General features: G+C 59.8%; 1 protein-coding gene across 1 annotated transcript; it reads left to right on the top strand.

The window, feature by feature from the left end:
• Positions 1–3,270: 3,270 nt before the first annotated feature.
• LOC115640173 (nck-associated protein 1-like) lies at positions 3,271–15,945 on the top strand (the record flags this gene model as incomplete). The annotated part of the gene is given in 13 exon segments (XM_030543003.1): positions 3,271–3,452; positions 4,383–4,539; positions 5,756–5,812; positions 6,531–6,705; positions 7,515–7,624; positions 9,979–10,141; positions 10,541–10,625; positions 10,628–10,659; positions 11,340–11,479; positions 12,444–12,575; positions 13,659–13,877; positions 15,384–15,511; positions 15,864–15,945. Coding segments are annotated over 13 exon segments (1,568 nt in total), but the record flags the coding sequence as incomplete, so codon positions are not given.
• Between the last annotated feature and the right edge of the window lie 372 nt (positions 15,946–16,317).

Raw genomic sequence — 16,317 nt, 5'->3', positions numbered from 1 at the left:
CATTTTTATGTATTTTTCTTTCTTTTTATATAAAGCTTTCTTTTTAAGACCTGTTGGAGTTTTTCTTTAGTGGGGAACTCCAGGGAATTGAGTCTGTGCTCACCAGGGAATTGATGGGAGGAAGAAGTCAGGGGGAAATCTGTGTGTGTTAGATTTACTAGCCTGACTTTGCATTCCCTCTGGGTGAGGGGGAAAAAGAGATTAACTCTCGGTACTTCTGTTTTTCAAGGCTGGGAACGGGGAGGGTGGAATCCCTCTGTTTAGATTCACGGAGCTTGCTTCTGTGTCTCTCTCCAGGAACACCTGGAGGGGGGAAGGGAAAAGGTTTATTTCCCTTTGTTGTGAGACTCAAGGGATTTGAGTCTTGGGGTCCCCCAGGGAAGGTTTTTGGGGGGACCAGAGTGCCCCAAAACACTCTAATTTTTTGGGTGGTGGCAGCTTTACCAGGTCCAAGCTGGTAATTAAGCTTTGATTTTTGGAGTGATGGGAATTGCTGGGACTGTTGGGTTCTGGTTCTGCTTTCTAGCAGGTTCACTTGGTGTTTTTGCGCTCTCTCTCTCTCTCTCCCCCTCTCCTCTCCCACTCTCCTTTATCTCCAGTTCTTTCAGGTCCAATAGTCTCTGGTGCTCCCTCTCCTTTTCTGCAACTTGCAGCTTCAAAAGCTCTTTCACAATCGCTTCACTGCTTTCACTCATTTTCCTGATTTTTCTACCCTACTTCCCTCGCCCAAAATAAGCAAACAGAAAATAAACCGGTAGCCTCCTCCTGACTCTCCTTAGCCACCACACTTAAAGCCTTCACTTAAATTCTTTACACCAGTGTATGAAGTGCAAATCTTGCTCAGTACAACAAGCTGTGTATTTCCCCCTGCTCGCTGGCCACTGTGATGAGATCCCCGGGGTGCAGCCTGGGACCGTGGGACCGCTTTGCCCCCTTAACTCTCTCCAGCCTGGGCTGTCTCTCACGATGCCTTGTTAGTGACCAGCAGCAAACCCCTCTAGGTGCTGCTATCACTCAGCACAACAGCATGTGGAGCCCCACACCCAGCTAGATTGCATGGATGCTCCCAGAGCCACTCACAAATCACACAGAAAAAGGGACCAGAGCCAAATCCCCACAGCTCCCAGCACTGTACCCCAGGAATATATCATCTTGCACTGCTCAAGATGAGCAATGCAGATTTATTAATTGGTTCACCACTTCATTAATGGAAAGTGGATATACACTAGCCTTTGCAAAACCTGAGCAGATTTTCCCCACACTTCAGACAAACTCACTGGTAAAGATAAACAATTAAACTTATTTATTGACTGTAAAAGGTAGCTTTTAAGTGATTTTGAGTGATTGGCAAAAAGTCAGTTAGTTACTAAAAGAAAAATAAATTTAAGCACACAGTCTAAACTCTCGACCCTATTAGACTGGGCAACATCTAGCTTAAGCAGTTTTTCTCACTCCACTGGCTATTGCAGTCCATAGTATACAGATTTCCTCCTTGAAATCTGGGCCAGTCCCCTCAGCTGGAGGCTTCAAAGTATCCTTGATGCCTGCAGTGTAGGTGAATGAAGGAGAAAGGCCCAGTATGTCTGCTTTATACCTCTGTCTACTCTATCTGTCCATCCTGTCTGTTTTATACCCTCAGTCCATGTGCTCGGGGACCACAAGTCCAGGCATGTCTGGGGGGCACTGCTGAGTCTCCAGGCAAGGTTGAGCAATTCCCCTGGTGCGGCCTTGTGCGGGTGAATCACTGAATTGTAGCTCCCTTGCTGGACAATGGTTGTTGATGGGTTATTTGAAACCCCGCCCTGATGTTGGTTACTTTCCTTGCTGTTGCTTCTGGGAAGCTAATGTCTGGTTGATTCCCCAACTTACAGCATGTTTTAGTGACCACCATTCAATACACTTCTCATAACTTCATATGCATTGATGATACACATATATGGATAGAGAAATGACTTTCAGCAGATCATAACCTTTCCCCTGCTACCTTACAAGGCATGCTTTGTACGATTATATGAAAATGAAGAATATGGGAGTTACAGGATGCTTCCCCAAGGTATAGAACAGCGGTTCTCAAACTTTTGTACTGGTGATCCCTTTCACATAGCAAGCATCTGAGTGCGACACCCTCCTTATAAATTAAAAACACTTTTTATATATTTAACACCATTATAAATGCTGGAAGCAAAGTGGAGTTTGGGGCGGAGGCTGACAGCTCGGGACCCCGCATGTAATAACCTCACACCCCCCTGAGGGGCTCTGATCCCCAGTTTGAGAACCCCTGCTATAGAATGTCACAGACCCCCACTCCTGACTCTGTTCTTCCTGAGTTGTCCCCTGCACTCGGTTGAACCCTGGGTTCAGTGGATCCTCCTGTAAGATTTGGGGAGGGGTCTTTAGATCTGGATAGGCTTGTGCCCACCTGGAATTCAGTAAGGCACAGCTGGCATGCAGTTGTGCCAGCCTGGCCTGGTGTGCATATATGCTTATTCTGACAGTGCACGTGAGGGGCTGGATGCTGCTTGTGGGGCCATGTGTGTGAGACCGGAAGTGTGGTATGGACAGCTCGTGGCTCGCTCCAGATTCGCAGCCAGGGGCAGCTGAGATCTGAACCTGCCCCCAGCAGGTCTGGCCCGACATCCAGCCCCAAACCTAGCTCCACATAACGCTTTATGCCTGGCCCCAGGTCCCCTATGGTGCTATCCTCACCTGAGAGCAGGACATGGTTACGGGCCCATTTCTGGCCCCCAGCATTCCTTCTAGGAGGTTGTGTAGTTGTAGCTGTAGCTGTTGTATTGCTGCTGCTGCCCCTGCTAACTGCCCCCTGCCTCCTCCTGGCCGTGAGCAGTGCACTTCTGTCTCTCCATTTCCTTTTTGTCCGAAGGAACCAGTCGGCCGAGCAGTGGCGCAGCAACCAGCTCCTGAGCCTGATCAGCAACTCGGCCACCATGCTGAGCCCGGCCAGATCGGATGTCGTGAGTCTGGCCTTCCGGGTCCTGGGGGTGCAGAGCTCAAGGGGTGTTGCCCGCAAGACACTGTATGATGGCTCTGCCCGCAGCTGGCTCGCCCAGCTGAGGGGATCCCAGGGGGCTGGGACAGACCCCAACCCTTGTCCAGCAGTGTAGGGACCAGTGTACGGACTCCCAGCATGCATGGCCGATCCCTCTCTGTGGGGAGCAAGGGCAGTCGCCATGCCAGGGTGCCTCTTGGTGCAGCCATTCACGTAGGACCCAGTGATCCCAAGTGCTTGGCCATGGGCACTGGGGGGCTGGGTCAACTCACAGGGCCAAGGGGGCAGTGAGGGTCAAGAGCCAGGACAGCGGCTCTGCCCGTGTCCGTTCCTACTGGTGAGTGGCTGGGAAGGGCCATGGAGAGCAACACTGAGGAACGGCCCCTCTCTCCACAAATGGCCTATGAGCACCTGTCGCTGGAGGTTATCGAGCGCTGGATACTGAGTAAGTCACTCTGCACCTGGTGGGAAGGGCACTTGGGGGGGCCCATGCCCCACCTGGCATCCACCCATCCCCATACGCACCCTTCACAGTACAAGGCCCCCAGTGTGGTGGGCAGCCAGTTGGCAGGGAAGGGTTAACACTCGTCACATCACCTGCCTGGTCCTGGGGGATCAGGCAGGTCCCACCTCTCTGAAAGTTACAAGCATCAGAGACCAGAGAATGCCCAGCCCAGCCAGGAGCCTGGCCCCAGAGCCTTGCCCAGCCCTGGTCATTACCTCACACTAGCAGCCCCAATCTGGGGCCTTGGTGCTGGGGATCGCTGCCTCTTTTGCCCCAGCAGCACCCGCGTCTGCTGACCTCTGGATGCCTGGCAGTGCTTGCTCACCCCCTGGTGATGGGAGGGGGCAGGATGGGGAGTTGGGGTTGGCGGCTCCTCTGTGCCCCTTGTGCCCCTGACATCCCCCTCACTATGCCCCTTCCCCTCCTGTACCCTTGTGCCCTTCACCCCTGCAACCCATGCCCTGCCACCTACTGTATCCCTGACATGCCGCACCCCAGGGTCTCTCTACCCCTGCCGCTTCCTCCCAGTGCTCTGCCATGCACCTGCGACCCCACCCCCTGTGCCTCCTGACCCCTGCTGCCCCAGCCCCTGTGCCCCTCACCCCTGCTGACTCCTCCTTGCGTCCTGATACCTACTGTATGCCTGCCATGCCCCACCCCGGGGCCCCTCGCTCCTGTCGCCCCAGCCCCTCTGCCCCTCGCTCCTGCCACCTCGCCCGTGGTGCCCCTCACTCCTGCCACCTCCTCTCCTGACCTGCCACGTTCTGCATCCTGCCATGCCCATGTGCCCCTTGCCCCCTGCTACCCCACCCCCTGTGTTCCTCACCTCCCTGCTGTGCCCCGACCCCTCTCCTCTGCCCCTCCCTGCAGTTGGCTTCCTCCTGTGCCATGGCTGCCTGAGCTCGAACCCGCAGTGCCTGGAGCTGTGGAAGCTGGGCCTGCAGGGCTCGCTCTACATCAGCCTCATCCGCGACGATGCCCTGCAGCTCCACAGGGTCACCGAGGAGTTCTTCGGCCATCTGAAAGGGTAACAGGGCACTGGGGGGGGCAGCAGGTGGGGGGTGCTGGCATGCGTGGGGACTGGCATGGGCAGGGAGAGTGGCTGCTGGAGCAAGGCAGGTTGGGGGTGGAAGGCAGGTGGTGGAGACAGGGGGGCGTCTGGCAGGGAGACGGAGCGTAACTGCTCAGGGCAGGGCAGTGGCAGGGAGGCAGTGGGCAGCTGGTGTGGGTGGGTGGCTGGTGAAGGTTGGAGGGGGATCCCTACCAGACCCATGGGTAGGGCAGGGAGCACCCTAAGTGATTAGTACAGTGTCCCGGCTCCCAGGATCGGTCCCACACCCCAGCTTTGGGACAGGCCCTTGGAGGGACCCCTTTAATGTGCCAGACCCCAAGGTGGTCTCACTTCCTCCAGGGCAGCCATGGGGCCTCCCAGCCTCCTGAGACTGACGCTCGGAGCTCCAGCCCTCCTGCCCCACCCTGGGAGCTCTGCTCAGCAGCTCCCTGAGCCAGGCTCCTGGTGCCGCTGGGTCCCCTCGTCAGAGCCGCCCCTTCCCCATCTCCCCCAGCCCAGCTGTGTCCCCTGGAGCCCAGTACTGGAGTCCTCAGCAGAGCGACCCAAAGGGGAAAGCACAGGCTGACCTGGCCAGGCCGGGGCCCCAGGGAGCTCCTTTCTCAGACCTCGTGTCTCCCTCTCTGACTTCCTCCCTTCCTCAGCTCCCAGGGGTTGGGGGTTCCTTCAAGTAGCCAACACTCAGTCACCCACCTCCCCCCGCCCAGGCCTGCTCTCCAGGGGAGCCTGCTCCTCCCACTTGGCTCTGGGCACAAGGTGTCACTGTCCTGGTGACTGGGCTTTCCATTGAGATGGGTCAGCCTCAGCCAGACTTTTAGTGACCTTCAGGGTCAGCTAGCCAGGCAACCCTCCCTCCCTGCCTCATCTCTTAGCCAGCCCCGAGTGCAAACTTAACCCTTGTCCCCTTCACAGGTAGCAATGCACAGTCTGGGGGAAACTGAGGCACATACAGGCATCAGAAATATTACAGAAAATACCCACTTTGTCACATGCAGCAAAGTCTATGCTGGAGTCTGGTGGGTTGGGGATGGGAGGGGGCTGAGCTGCGCTGGGGGCTGTGCCAGGGGCTCTGCTTCAGGGGGCTGCACTGGGGGTTGTGCTAAGGCTTTGCCGGGGCTCAGAGCTGGCTGGGGGCTGCCCTGGTGATCAGCACTCACTCTCGCCCCCTGTGCAGGTACGGGAAGTGGGTGACTGATGTCAAGGAGTGCAAGGAGCACGCTGTGACACACAGGTAAAGGGTGCCTGGGCCTTGAGCACCATCCACACCTGGGTCCTGGGTCATCCATGGGGACGGGGGTTAGTGCCTGTGGTGGGGAAGTCCCCTTGGCACTAGTCAGTGCCCATTGCAGTGTGGGCAGGGCAGGCGTCCAACACACCTCTGCTAACACACAGCACCTCGTGCTGCTCCAGTCCTGCCCCACTGCCCTACCCATGCCCCCAGTCCCTCCACCCTTAGTCCCTGCTATCCCCGCCCTGGGCTCCTCCACCATCGCCCAAACCAGTGCCTCTAGTCCCGCTCTGCAGCCCCTGCTATCCCAGCCCTGGGCTTCCTTCCAGCTCTGACAGTGTCCCCAGTCTCCTCCCACGGCCCCTGCTATCCCAGCCCTGGGTTCCCCCCCCAGCTCTGACAATGCCCCCAGTCCTGCCCCACAGCCCCTGCTATCCCAGCCCTCGGCTCCCTCCCAGATCTGACAGTGCTCCTCAAGCCCGACCCATGGCCCTTGCTGTCCCAGCCCCACACTGGTTTCAGGGATGAGAGATATTTGCCCCTCATTACTCCCCTGATGCGGCTGTCCCACCCAACCACCCTGCATGGCCCTGTAGCTGCATCCATGATGGAGTGAGCAGCCTTGGACACCCTGGTGCTGGGCTGGGCTGTGGGGTGGGCATGGAACTGGGGTGGGGGTGGGCAGTGCAGTGTCCAGTGCAATCACCTGCCCCCCTTGCAGTGGCCAGTTGCACCGGAACCGGTGGGCTTTCTTATGCAACGCAGTGCGGGAGCTGGAGGTGCTGCTGAGCCACCAGCCGGGGCTGCTGGACCCTAAGATGAGGGGGCAGGGCCGGCTGGAACTGAGAAGGGGAGTGAGCGTGTCTGTGTGCATGCGTGTGCATGCGTGTGAACATGTATGGTCCCTGTGGTGCCATGTGTTTTTATGTCCAGTGCGCCTCTGCCCCACATCCTGCCGGTCACACTGACAGGGAGTGCTCCGGTCTCTGCCCTGCAGTCCCAGGTCTGGGGGGACAAGGGGTCTCACCCGATGGTCAGACCATGCAACGCTCCTCCGGTTCCAGCAGTTCCAGACGGCTGGCCAATCTCCCGCTGTGAGGGGGATGCAGCACACAGCGTGCTCCCTCTCGTCTCTTGTTCAGTCCCAGTCAGTGTCTGAGCCTCAGGCCCTCGGCCGAGATGTCCCCTGGGCTTCCTCTGTCTTGGGTAGGCTCAAGGGTGCATCTTCCTTGGGCAGTGAGGCAATGGGCTCAGCCCCAGGCTGTCCCTTGTCACCGGTCCTGTGACAGGTTTCTCGCCCTTGGGTTCTGAGCCTAATAGCCCACGTGTCCACAGCTCAGACATAATTTCCTGTACCAAGGTCTGGCAATACCAGGACAATCAGTTCTTAGCTCTCGGCAGAGCCCCCCTCGTCCCTCTGCAGTGCCATAGGGAGGAAATGGTCAGACACAGACGTAATCTACCCGCCAGGGCACGTGTGGGCCTGCCTGTGTTGCAGGGCCATGCCAGGAGGTTTGTTTCCTCTCCGTTGCCCCTGTGAAGTGATTCCCCCCATCCCAGGTAGCCCTGAATGACCCCATGCCCCTGGCTGCCCGTGAGGGGAGGTTATTTGGCTCTGATGGCCCCTCCCCTGTTTGCTGTCTGGTTTGCGGTGGTGCCTGTGAGCCCTGCCTGGAGCTGACCCCACCGATCTCCGCCCTGCCAGGCTCTCTGCGTCTTCGTGGCGCTCTCCTTGTGCCGTGACGAGGTGAACTGGCTGGTGCGTCACGCTGAGCATATCACCAAGACCAAGACCCCTGAGGACTATGCTGACAGGTCAGGGCAGGGCCAGGCTTGCAGGAGGCGGGGTGGGACTGGGGGGATGGGACCTGAGGTGTCATGGGCAAGGGGTGGTGGTCCAAGATGAAGTCTGGTTGTCAGGGAGTGGGGAGTGGGGACAGGCTTTGGGGTGGTCTGGATCTTCGGGGTGGGCCAGACCCTGGGTGGGTCTGGTTCTGGGTGTGACAGGCCGTGGTGGGTCTGTCAGGGGCAGGCCAGTCCCTGGGTGGGTCTGGCTATTGGGACTGGAGGACCCTGAGGGTGCCTGGCTCTGCTTGGGGGAGGGACCGGCACTGGGGGTGTCTGGCTCTGTGGGCGGGGCCAGGCTCTGGGAGGGTCTGGTTCTGTGTGGGGGGGAATTAGTGGGGGCTGGCTCCGTGTGTGGGGCTAGGCCCATTGTGGGGTCTGGCACGGAGAGGGGGAGGCACTGGTCAGGTCTGGCTCTGGGGAGGGGAGGCAATGTGGGCAGGTGTCTGGCTCCTGAGGGGGACAGGGCCATGGTGGGTCTGACTCTGTGCGGGGTAGGCACTGGGAGGACCTGGGTCTGGGGTGGCGGGGGAATTGGTGGGGGCTGGCTCCGTGTGTGTGTTGGGGGGGTAGGCCCATTCTGGGTCCAGCGTGGATAGGGGGAGGTGCTGAGCAGGTCTGGCTCTGGGGAGGGGAGGTAATGTAGCGGGGTGTCTGACTCTTGAGGGGGACAGGCCTATGGTGGGTCTGGCTCTGTGGGGAGTAGACACTTGTGGGGGGCCTGGTTCTTGAAGGGGACAGGCACTAGAGGGGGTCTGGCTCTTGTGGGGGGGGGGAGACAGACACTATTCACTGTAAGATATGGGAGGCTGTGTGGGTCCCATGCTGAGTGGGGTGCAGTGGACCCATGGGACCCTTGAGCAGAGGAGAAGGTCGGGGTTTCTGCTCAGGCCCCGCAGCATGGGGGCGTTGGTTTGGGGGTAGGAAATTGAACCAAGTGACATGGCATTAGTTTGTGGCCCTGGTGACAATCCTGTGCCCAATTCAGCCAGAAACGTGTGGTCCATACCCCAGCACAGGTGTGCAAAGGGGGTGCGGCTGCTGCAAGGTCCAAGTGGCACCTGCTCTGGCTGGCGTGGCCTGAGAGGATGTGGGCCAAGAGCAAGCGAGGGGAGATGGGAAATGACCCTTGCGGGGAAGGGGAGACGCTGTGGATCCTGCCCTGGGGGTTGGGGAGTCGGCAGCCCCAGCACTGCAGGCCAGACTGCTGCCAGGAGAGCTAAAGCAGCTCCCTGTAGCATTGGAAAATACTCTGGTGAAACACTGCAGGTTCTCCGTGGATTATCTTCACAAAGAGCAGGTCAAAGGGCGACTGGATCACAGTCCCTAGTACCTGCCGCCGGGAAAATGGAAAAGGGTGCATTTAGGTTCCTCAGTCTAGCAGACAAACGTCTGATGTGCTCCAGCGGCTGGTCGCTGAAGACGGCCCGCGAGCTGATTTTCAGTGGCATTCAGGCTGCCCTGGCCACCAGTCTGGGGGGCTCTGCATTTTAATTTAATTTTAAATGAAGCTTTTTAATCATTTAAAAAACCTTATTTACTTGACATACAACAATAGTTTAGTTATATATTATAGACTTATAGAAAGAGACCTTCTAAAAATGTTAAAATGTATGACTGGCATGCCTCAACCCCATCAGTGCCTCAGTTTCCCCATCGCACCATTTGGTGCGGGAGAGGATCTACTGGCCTCGGAGCCGTGGTGTGAGGCCTGTTCACTGACTTTTCTGGGCAGGGGTCACTCTGGGAGCACTGGACAGTCAGATGGTGGGCAGGAAGAGTTGGTGCAGCTAGCCCAACAGTGTTGCTAAGGCCTGGCTTCTGGCTCTGTGCTTGGCCCATTCAGACCCACGCCTCCCAGAACCTGGCTCTGATCCAGGGTATGAGGGACTGAGATGCAGCTGCAGAGGGCACAGCAGCCAGTGGGATCCAGGCCTCTGAGCAATGTGAAGGGGCTGGGGTGGTGCTGCTCACATGGAATCACATGCACGCACACACAAACACAGAATCACAAACATACAAACACGGAAGCACATACACATGGAATCACGCACATACACACAAACACGGAATCACACACACCTGGAATCACACACATACGCACAAATACAGAATCACACACGCAGAATCACATGCAAATACCTACATGGAAAAGCACATGCACACACAGACAAACGTGGGATCACATGCACATGGACTTGCACATGCAGACAAACACAGAATCACATGAATACAGAATCACACACATACACACAAACATGGAATCACATGCACACACCTACATGGAGAGCTGTGTGCGCACACACAGACTCTTCCTGCCCCAGTTGTGCTGATGGGTCCTTCTACCTCAACAGTTTCTATGTCCGCACCTTCGAGAAGCTGTTTGCTCTGACCATGGAGGAGCCGGCCATGCTGCGCTTCACCATCGTCTTCCCGCTTGTCTGCAGCCACTTTGCCCACGGCACCCACCCCATGTGTCCAGAGGAGGTGCGTAGCTGGGGGGTAATGCATGAGGAGGGGCACTGCCTGGAGAGAGCCTGGGGAGCATGCATGGTAATGCATCGGGGAGGTACGGGGGACATGCATGGGGATTTAGGGAGGACATGGGGACACGGGTGGCAATATAAAGGGGAAGAACCCCCCCGTGGGAGGGCCGGGGGGCATGTATGATGATCCATGTGGGGAGAACTCGGAGGGGAGGGGTGGGCAGGCATGCATGGAGATGTGTGGGTGAGGAGGAGACGGGGCACACAGGACAATGCATGGGGGGGCAGGGTTGCCTCCCCCATGGGGTAAGAAGCTCAGTGGCTGGCATTTGGGATCTGTGGTTGGAAGGTGCCAGGTGGGGGAGCAGAGCCGTGAGCCGTCCCTGGCCTCTCTCCGCAGTATCCCCACCTGAAGAGCTGCAGCCTGGGTCTATGCAACAGCTTCCTGGAAGAGATCGCCAAGCAGGCTGCCAACTGCATCATGGAGCATGTGCCGAGCAGCGCAAACTCAGTGAGCAGGTGAGGGGTGTGGCATGGTGCTGGGGGGTGTTGGGGGATCTGCCAGCCTGGGGACCCCTCTGTGAGAAGGTGAGGGACATGGGCATGGGCATGGGGCTGGGTGGTACCGGGGGAGCTGCCAGACTGGGGGCACATCAGTGAGCAAGGGAGTTATGGGGTGTGGCATGGCACTGGGTGGGTTTGCTTCCAGCCGGGGGTTTGGTGGGCAGGTGAGGGGCACAGGGTGTGGCGTGGTCCTGGGTGGGGTACCTTGTTGAGGTGCCAGCTGAGTGCACAGCAGCAGTTATATGTACTAGGATTGCTCACCATCTGGGCGCGCTGACTGAGGGCTGTGGCCGGCCCTCCATAGGCTGCTCTCCAGGCTGGCAAAGCCCTGCGGGGCTGTTTGGTGCTGGGGGCTATGGAGATGGCCGTGGTTGGAGTCATGTAGCCTTGCCAGGGAACAAATGGCCAGTGACTGCTGCTTGCTGAGCCCTGGCGGCGGTGGGGGTGGGCATCAGTGTGGCCAGTGGCTCTGTGGCAAGACAAGCCAGATGCCAGGCAGGTGAGATGTGTCCTGCACCAGGACTGGGGTGTGGGGGGAGGGGACCCTACGTGCGTCTGGGGGGCTGCCAAATCCTGGCCCTCCAAGCTCCCAGCCCCTCCCTCGCTCAGAGCCCCTGTCTCTATCTCCTGGGAAGCTACTGCCCAAACACTGCACCTCCATCATCAGCAAGGCCCAGAACAAGAAGGCCCAGAAGCAGCCCCGCAACAAGGGGGAGCCGGAGCGGGACAAGCCAGGGGCTGAGAGCCAGAGGAAGGACCGGATCATGGTGAGCAAGTAAGCCCACTGCATGGGGGTCTCCCAAGGGGCATTAGAGCTGCTCTGCCATCCCTTGGGGGTGGGGGTTCTCCCCATTCAGAGGACTCCTCCCCGTGTGCTTCAGATGGCTGGGGTAACCGGGCAGTGGGGGGACAGGTTCTGGGTCCCCAGAATGGCTGATGGCTCAGATCTGGGAAGCGATACTGGCAACTGGCCCTTCATAAGCACTCCCATCCTCAGAGCTGCCCCGTTGCTCCTCAGAGCGGAGGTGGGGTGAACCCAGGCATCTGGGCTGCCTGTCGCCCCTCGGGGTGGAGGTGGCGGTGAACCCAGGCATCCGGGCTGCCCATTGCCCCTTAGAGCGGAGGTAGGGTGAACCCAGGCATCCGGGCTGCCCACTGCCCCTTGGAGTGGAGGTAGGGTGAACCCAGGCATCCAGGCTGTCCATTGCCCCTTGGAGCGGAGGTAGGGTGAACGCAGGCATCCGGGCTGCCCATTGCCCCTTGGAGTGGAAGTGGGGTGAACCCAGGCATCTGGGTTGTCTGTCAGCCCTCGGAGCAGAGGTCGAGTGAACCCAGGCATCCGAGCTGCCTGTTACCCCTTGGAGCGGAGGGGTTGGTAAACCCAAGCCTCCAGCCTGCCTGTTGCCCCTCAGAGTGGAGGGGGTGGTGAACCCAGGCGTCCGGGCTGCCCATCGCCCCTCAGAGCAGAGGTGGGGTGAACCCAGGCATCTGGGCTGCCCATCACTCCTCAGAGTGGAGGGGGTGGTGAACCCAGGCATCTGGTCTGCACATCGCCCCTCGGAGCAGAGGTGGGGTGAACTCAGGTATCTGTGCTGCCCACTTTCCCATTCATTTGAATGGTCCCATCACATTTGGGGTCTGGGAGCTAGTGTGCGTTGGGCTGACAGGTGTGCTGGAGGGGCCCGGGCTCCAGAGCCATTTGCGGCGAGCGGTGACCGTGCCGGCGTCTCTGCCCCCAGCATGGACAAGCTGCACCAGGTGCTGAGCGAGCTCTCCCTGAGCATCAACCACGTCCCCAGCTTCACCGTGTTCGAGCGCATGGTCACACCGGCCGAATATCTCAGCAGCCACCTGGAAACGCGGCTCAACAGGTCCGTAGGCCCCGTGGCTGGCTGGGTGTGGCGGGTCCCTGCACATGGCCCGTGGACCTCGGGCAGGCGGGGATGGGAGCGTGGCAGGTCCCTGACTATGGCCCATGGGCTGGGAGGAGGACATGTTGCGTTCCTGCCCACAACCCTTGGGCAGGTGGGAATGGCAGAGTGGTGAGTCCCTGCCCATGGCCCTCGAGCAGGTGGGGAGGGGGGCACAGCGTGTCCCTGTCCATGGCCCTCAGGTGGGCGGGTGGGGAGGGGGATGTGGCGTGTCCCTGTCCATGGCCCTCAGGCAGGAGGGTGGGGAGGAGGGCACAGCGTGTCCCTGTCCATGGCCCTCAGGCGGGAGGGTGGGGAGGAGGGCACAGCGTGTCCATGTCCATGGCTCTCAGGTGGGCGAGTGGGGAGGGGGGCACAGCGTGTCCATGTCCATGGCTCTCAGGTGGGCGGGTGGGGAGGGGGGCACATCGTGTCCCTGTCCATGGCCCTCAGGTGGGCGGGTGGGGAGGGGGGCACAGCGTGTCCCTGTCCATGGCTCTCAGGTGGGCGAGTGGGGAGGGGGGCACAGCGTGTCCATGTCCATGGCTCTCAGGTGGGCGGGTGGGGAGGGGGGCACATCGTGTCCCTGTCCATGACCCTCAGGTGGGCGGGTGGGGAGGGGGGCACAGCGTGTCCCTGTCCATGGCTCTCAGGTGGGCGGGTGGGGAGGGGGGCACATCGTGTCCCTGTCCATGACCCTCAGGTGGGCGGGTGGGGAGGGGGGCACAGCGTGTCCCTGTCCATGGCCCTCAGGTGGGCGGGTGGGGAGGGGGGCACAGCGTGTCCCTGTCCATGGCCCTTGGGCAGGGAGGTGAACGTGGAGTGTCCCTGTCCATGGCTCTCGGGCTGGGAGACTGAGTTGGCTATTGGTGCTGTTACATCCACAAGCCCCAGCCAACTTCTGAGCTGAGTTGTGCTGAGAAATGCCCATTTGCAGGGAACATGGGAGTGGGGCTGGGTGCTTTCAGCGGGAAGGTTGTGGGCTCAGCAGATCCACTCGGAGGTCTGTGTGGGGCCCCCTCTGAGCCCCCCATCCCCTTACAGATCCTTCGTGTGGATGGCCAGCTACAACCAGGCTACGCAGGAGATTGCGCGGCCCTCTGAGGTGCTGGCTGGCCTGTGCTCCTACCTCGCCTTCATCCAGTCACTGAGGCAGTTCACGTGCGTGGACTCCAGCCGCATCATCCACAATGTCCTGCTTCAGCAGACACAACCCCTGGACTCCAGCGGGGAGCAGACCCTCACCACCATCTACACCAACTGGTGGGTGCCTGGGCTGGGGGCAGCCTGGCCTGGGCCACCGGACAGGAGAGAGCCCTGGGTATCCCTGAGCCATGGGGCAGGAGAGCCTGGGAGGTGCCTGGAGGGATGGGGGAAGTGGGAAAAGCTGACCTATGAGGAAAGGTTGAGAGTCTTGGGCATGTCGAGTGTAGAGCAGAGAAGGCCAAGGTAGGACTTGACACCAGTCTTTAGCTACGGTCAGGGCTGTTCTGAAGAAGGCCGAGGCCCAGTTGTTCTCCATGTGCATTGATGGGACACGAAGGAATCCGCTGTTTGCAGCCAGGGAGATCTCGGTTAGATAGTGGGAAAAGCTTCCTGGGGTCGCTGGGCTCTGGAGCAGGCTCCATGGGGGTTGTGAAATCCCCATCACTGGAGGTTTGTGGGAACTGGTTGGACAAATCCCTGTCAGGGATGGTCCAGGTGTCCTGCCTCTGTGCCTGGCCTCTTGTGGTCCCTTCCAGCCCCATATTTCTGTGGTTCTGTGCACCTAGGGGGATTTCATGGCGCTGGAAAGCCGGCACTCAGAGAGCGATGGGTGGCCCTGCCCAGCATGGGGACAGCAATGGGAGAAAAAGTCAGGCCCCTTGATCTTGTACTTTCTGGGCAAATAGGGCTGGGGAGAAGAAGGAACAAAAACCTACTTCTAGAGCCAACAAGGGGGCAGGCTGCCCACGTGAGAGCTTGCCTTAGCCAGCGTCCCTCAATCCTGACCCACAGCCCTCTGCTATCCCAGTCCTGGGCTCCCCACACAGCTCTGCCAGTTTCCCTCAAGCCTGACCCACAGCCCTCTGCTGTCTCAGCCCTGGGCTCCTATCCCCCCAGTTCTGTCAGTGCCCCTCAATCCCAACCTGCAGCCCCTGCTAGCCCAGCTCTGGGCTCCCCACAGCTCTGCCCGGGCCCCTGAATCTTGGCCCGCAGCCCTCTGCTATCCTAGCTCTAGGCTCTCCCCAGCTCTGCCAGTTCCCCTCAATCCCGACCCACAGCCCTCTGCTGTCCCAGCCCTGTGCTCCCTCACAGCTCTGCCAGTGCCCCGCAGTCCTGACCCACAGCCCCTGCTAGCCCAGCCCTGAGCTCTCCGCAGCTCTGTCAGTGTTCCTCACTCCCGACCCGCAGCCCCTGCTAGCCCAGCTCTGGGCTCTGCCCAGCTCTGCCAGTGCCCCTCAGTGCTGAGCTGCAGCCCTCTGCTATCCCCGCTCTGAGCTCCCCCGAGCTCTTCCAGTGCCCTTCAGTCCTGACCCATAGCCCTCTGCTATCCCAGCCCTGGGCTCTGCCTGGCTCTGTCAGTGCCCCTCATTCCCGACCCGCAGCCCCTGCTAGCCCAGCTCTGAGCTCCCCACACAGCTCTGCTAGTGCCCCTCAATCCCATCCCATGCTCACACACCGGTACAAGGGAGTTTGGGCTCTGGCAGGGCAGACTCTGAGCAGGCTGGGAGAACAGTGCTGGGCCTGGCTGTCCAGTGTAAGTGGAGGCTTTTTGGCTCCATGCAGGTACCTGGAGGCGCTGCTGCGCCAGGCCAGCACTGGGACCATTGTGCTGTCCAGGGCTGGCTCCAGACACCAACCCATCAAGCACGTGCTTTGGGCAGCACTGGAGACCAGGCGGCCCTCGGGGTTTGGTTTGGGGTTTTTTTGGTTCGGCCGCGCAGCGCTGAGGGGACGGGGACTTGGGCGACGCTCGGGGGGCGGGGCGAGGCGGCGCTATTTGTTTTCACTTGTGAGGGTCAGAAATATTAGATGCGGATCTGGTTGGGGTGAGGGGCACTGGCAGAGCTGGGGGCTCGGGAGGGGGGCTGAGGGTTGGGGTGAGGGGTACTGGCAGAGCTGGGGGCTCAGGAGGGGGGCTCAGGGTTGGGGTGAGGGGTGCTAGTTCCCAGGCATAGTCCCAGGGGTACATTGTACCCCATTTGTTTTGCAGCCCTCTCTCCTGTGTGTCCTCACGATTCACCCCCGACCCCGTCTCTCCCCCAGCTGCTGACCATGTGCTGAAAAGAATGACCATCATCGGGGGGATCCTGAGCTTCCGCTCCATGGCACAGAGTGGGCTGCTGAGGTGGGTGCTGGCCTATTGGTGGGAGTGGGGGGAGTGGAGCTGAGCAAGTCCTAGGCCAGCATGTCTGTGGGGGGGTCATTCAAGGCCAGGGTGGAGGAGCTGGCTGCCCCCACTGTGCACCAGCCTGGGAGGCAGCATTGGAGCTGTGTGGGGCAGACCTTTCACACTCTTCCTGGAGCATTATGGGGCTGTGATGGAGGGAAGTCACTGACCCCCCCTGCCATGTATTCTGGGGACGTGGCTGGGCAGGGGTGGTGAGTGTCCCACCACCCCTGCCCAGCCGCTCTGCCCAGGTGGCCTCTGGAAAGCAGGGACAGTAACTGTCCCCAGCCCCTCTCTGGGGTCAGTGGGGAGGGTTTTAGATGGGAGCCT

This window comes from Gopherus evgoodei, unplaced genomic scaffold (genome assembly GCF_007399415.2).
Source record: "Gopherus evgoodei ecotype Sinaloan lineage unplaced genomic scaffold, rGopEvg1_v1.p scaffold_227_arrow_ctg1, whole genome shotgun sequence".
NCBI lineage: Eukaryota > Metazoa > Chordata > Testudines > Testudinidae > Gopherus > Gopherus evgoodei.
Note: the sequence above shows the minus strand (reverse complement) of the source record. Positions and strands in the feature narration are given on the sequence as shown.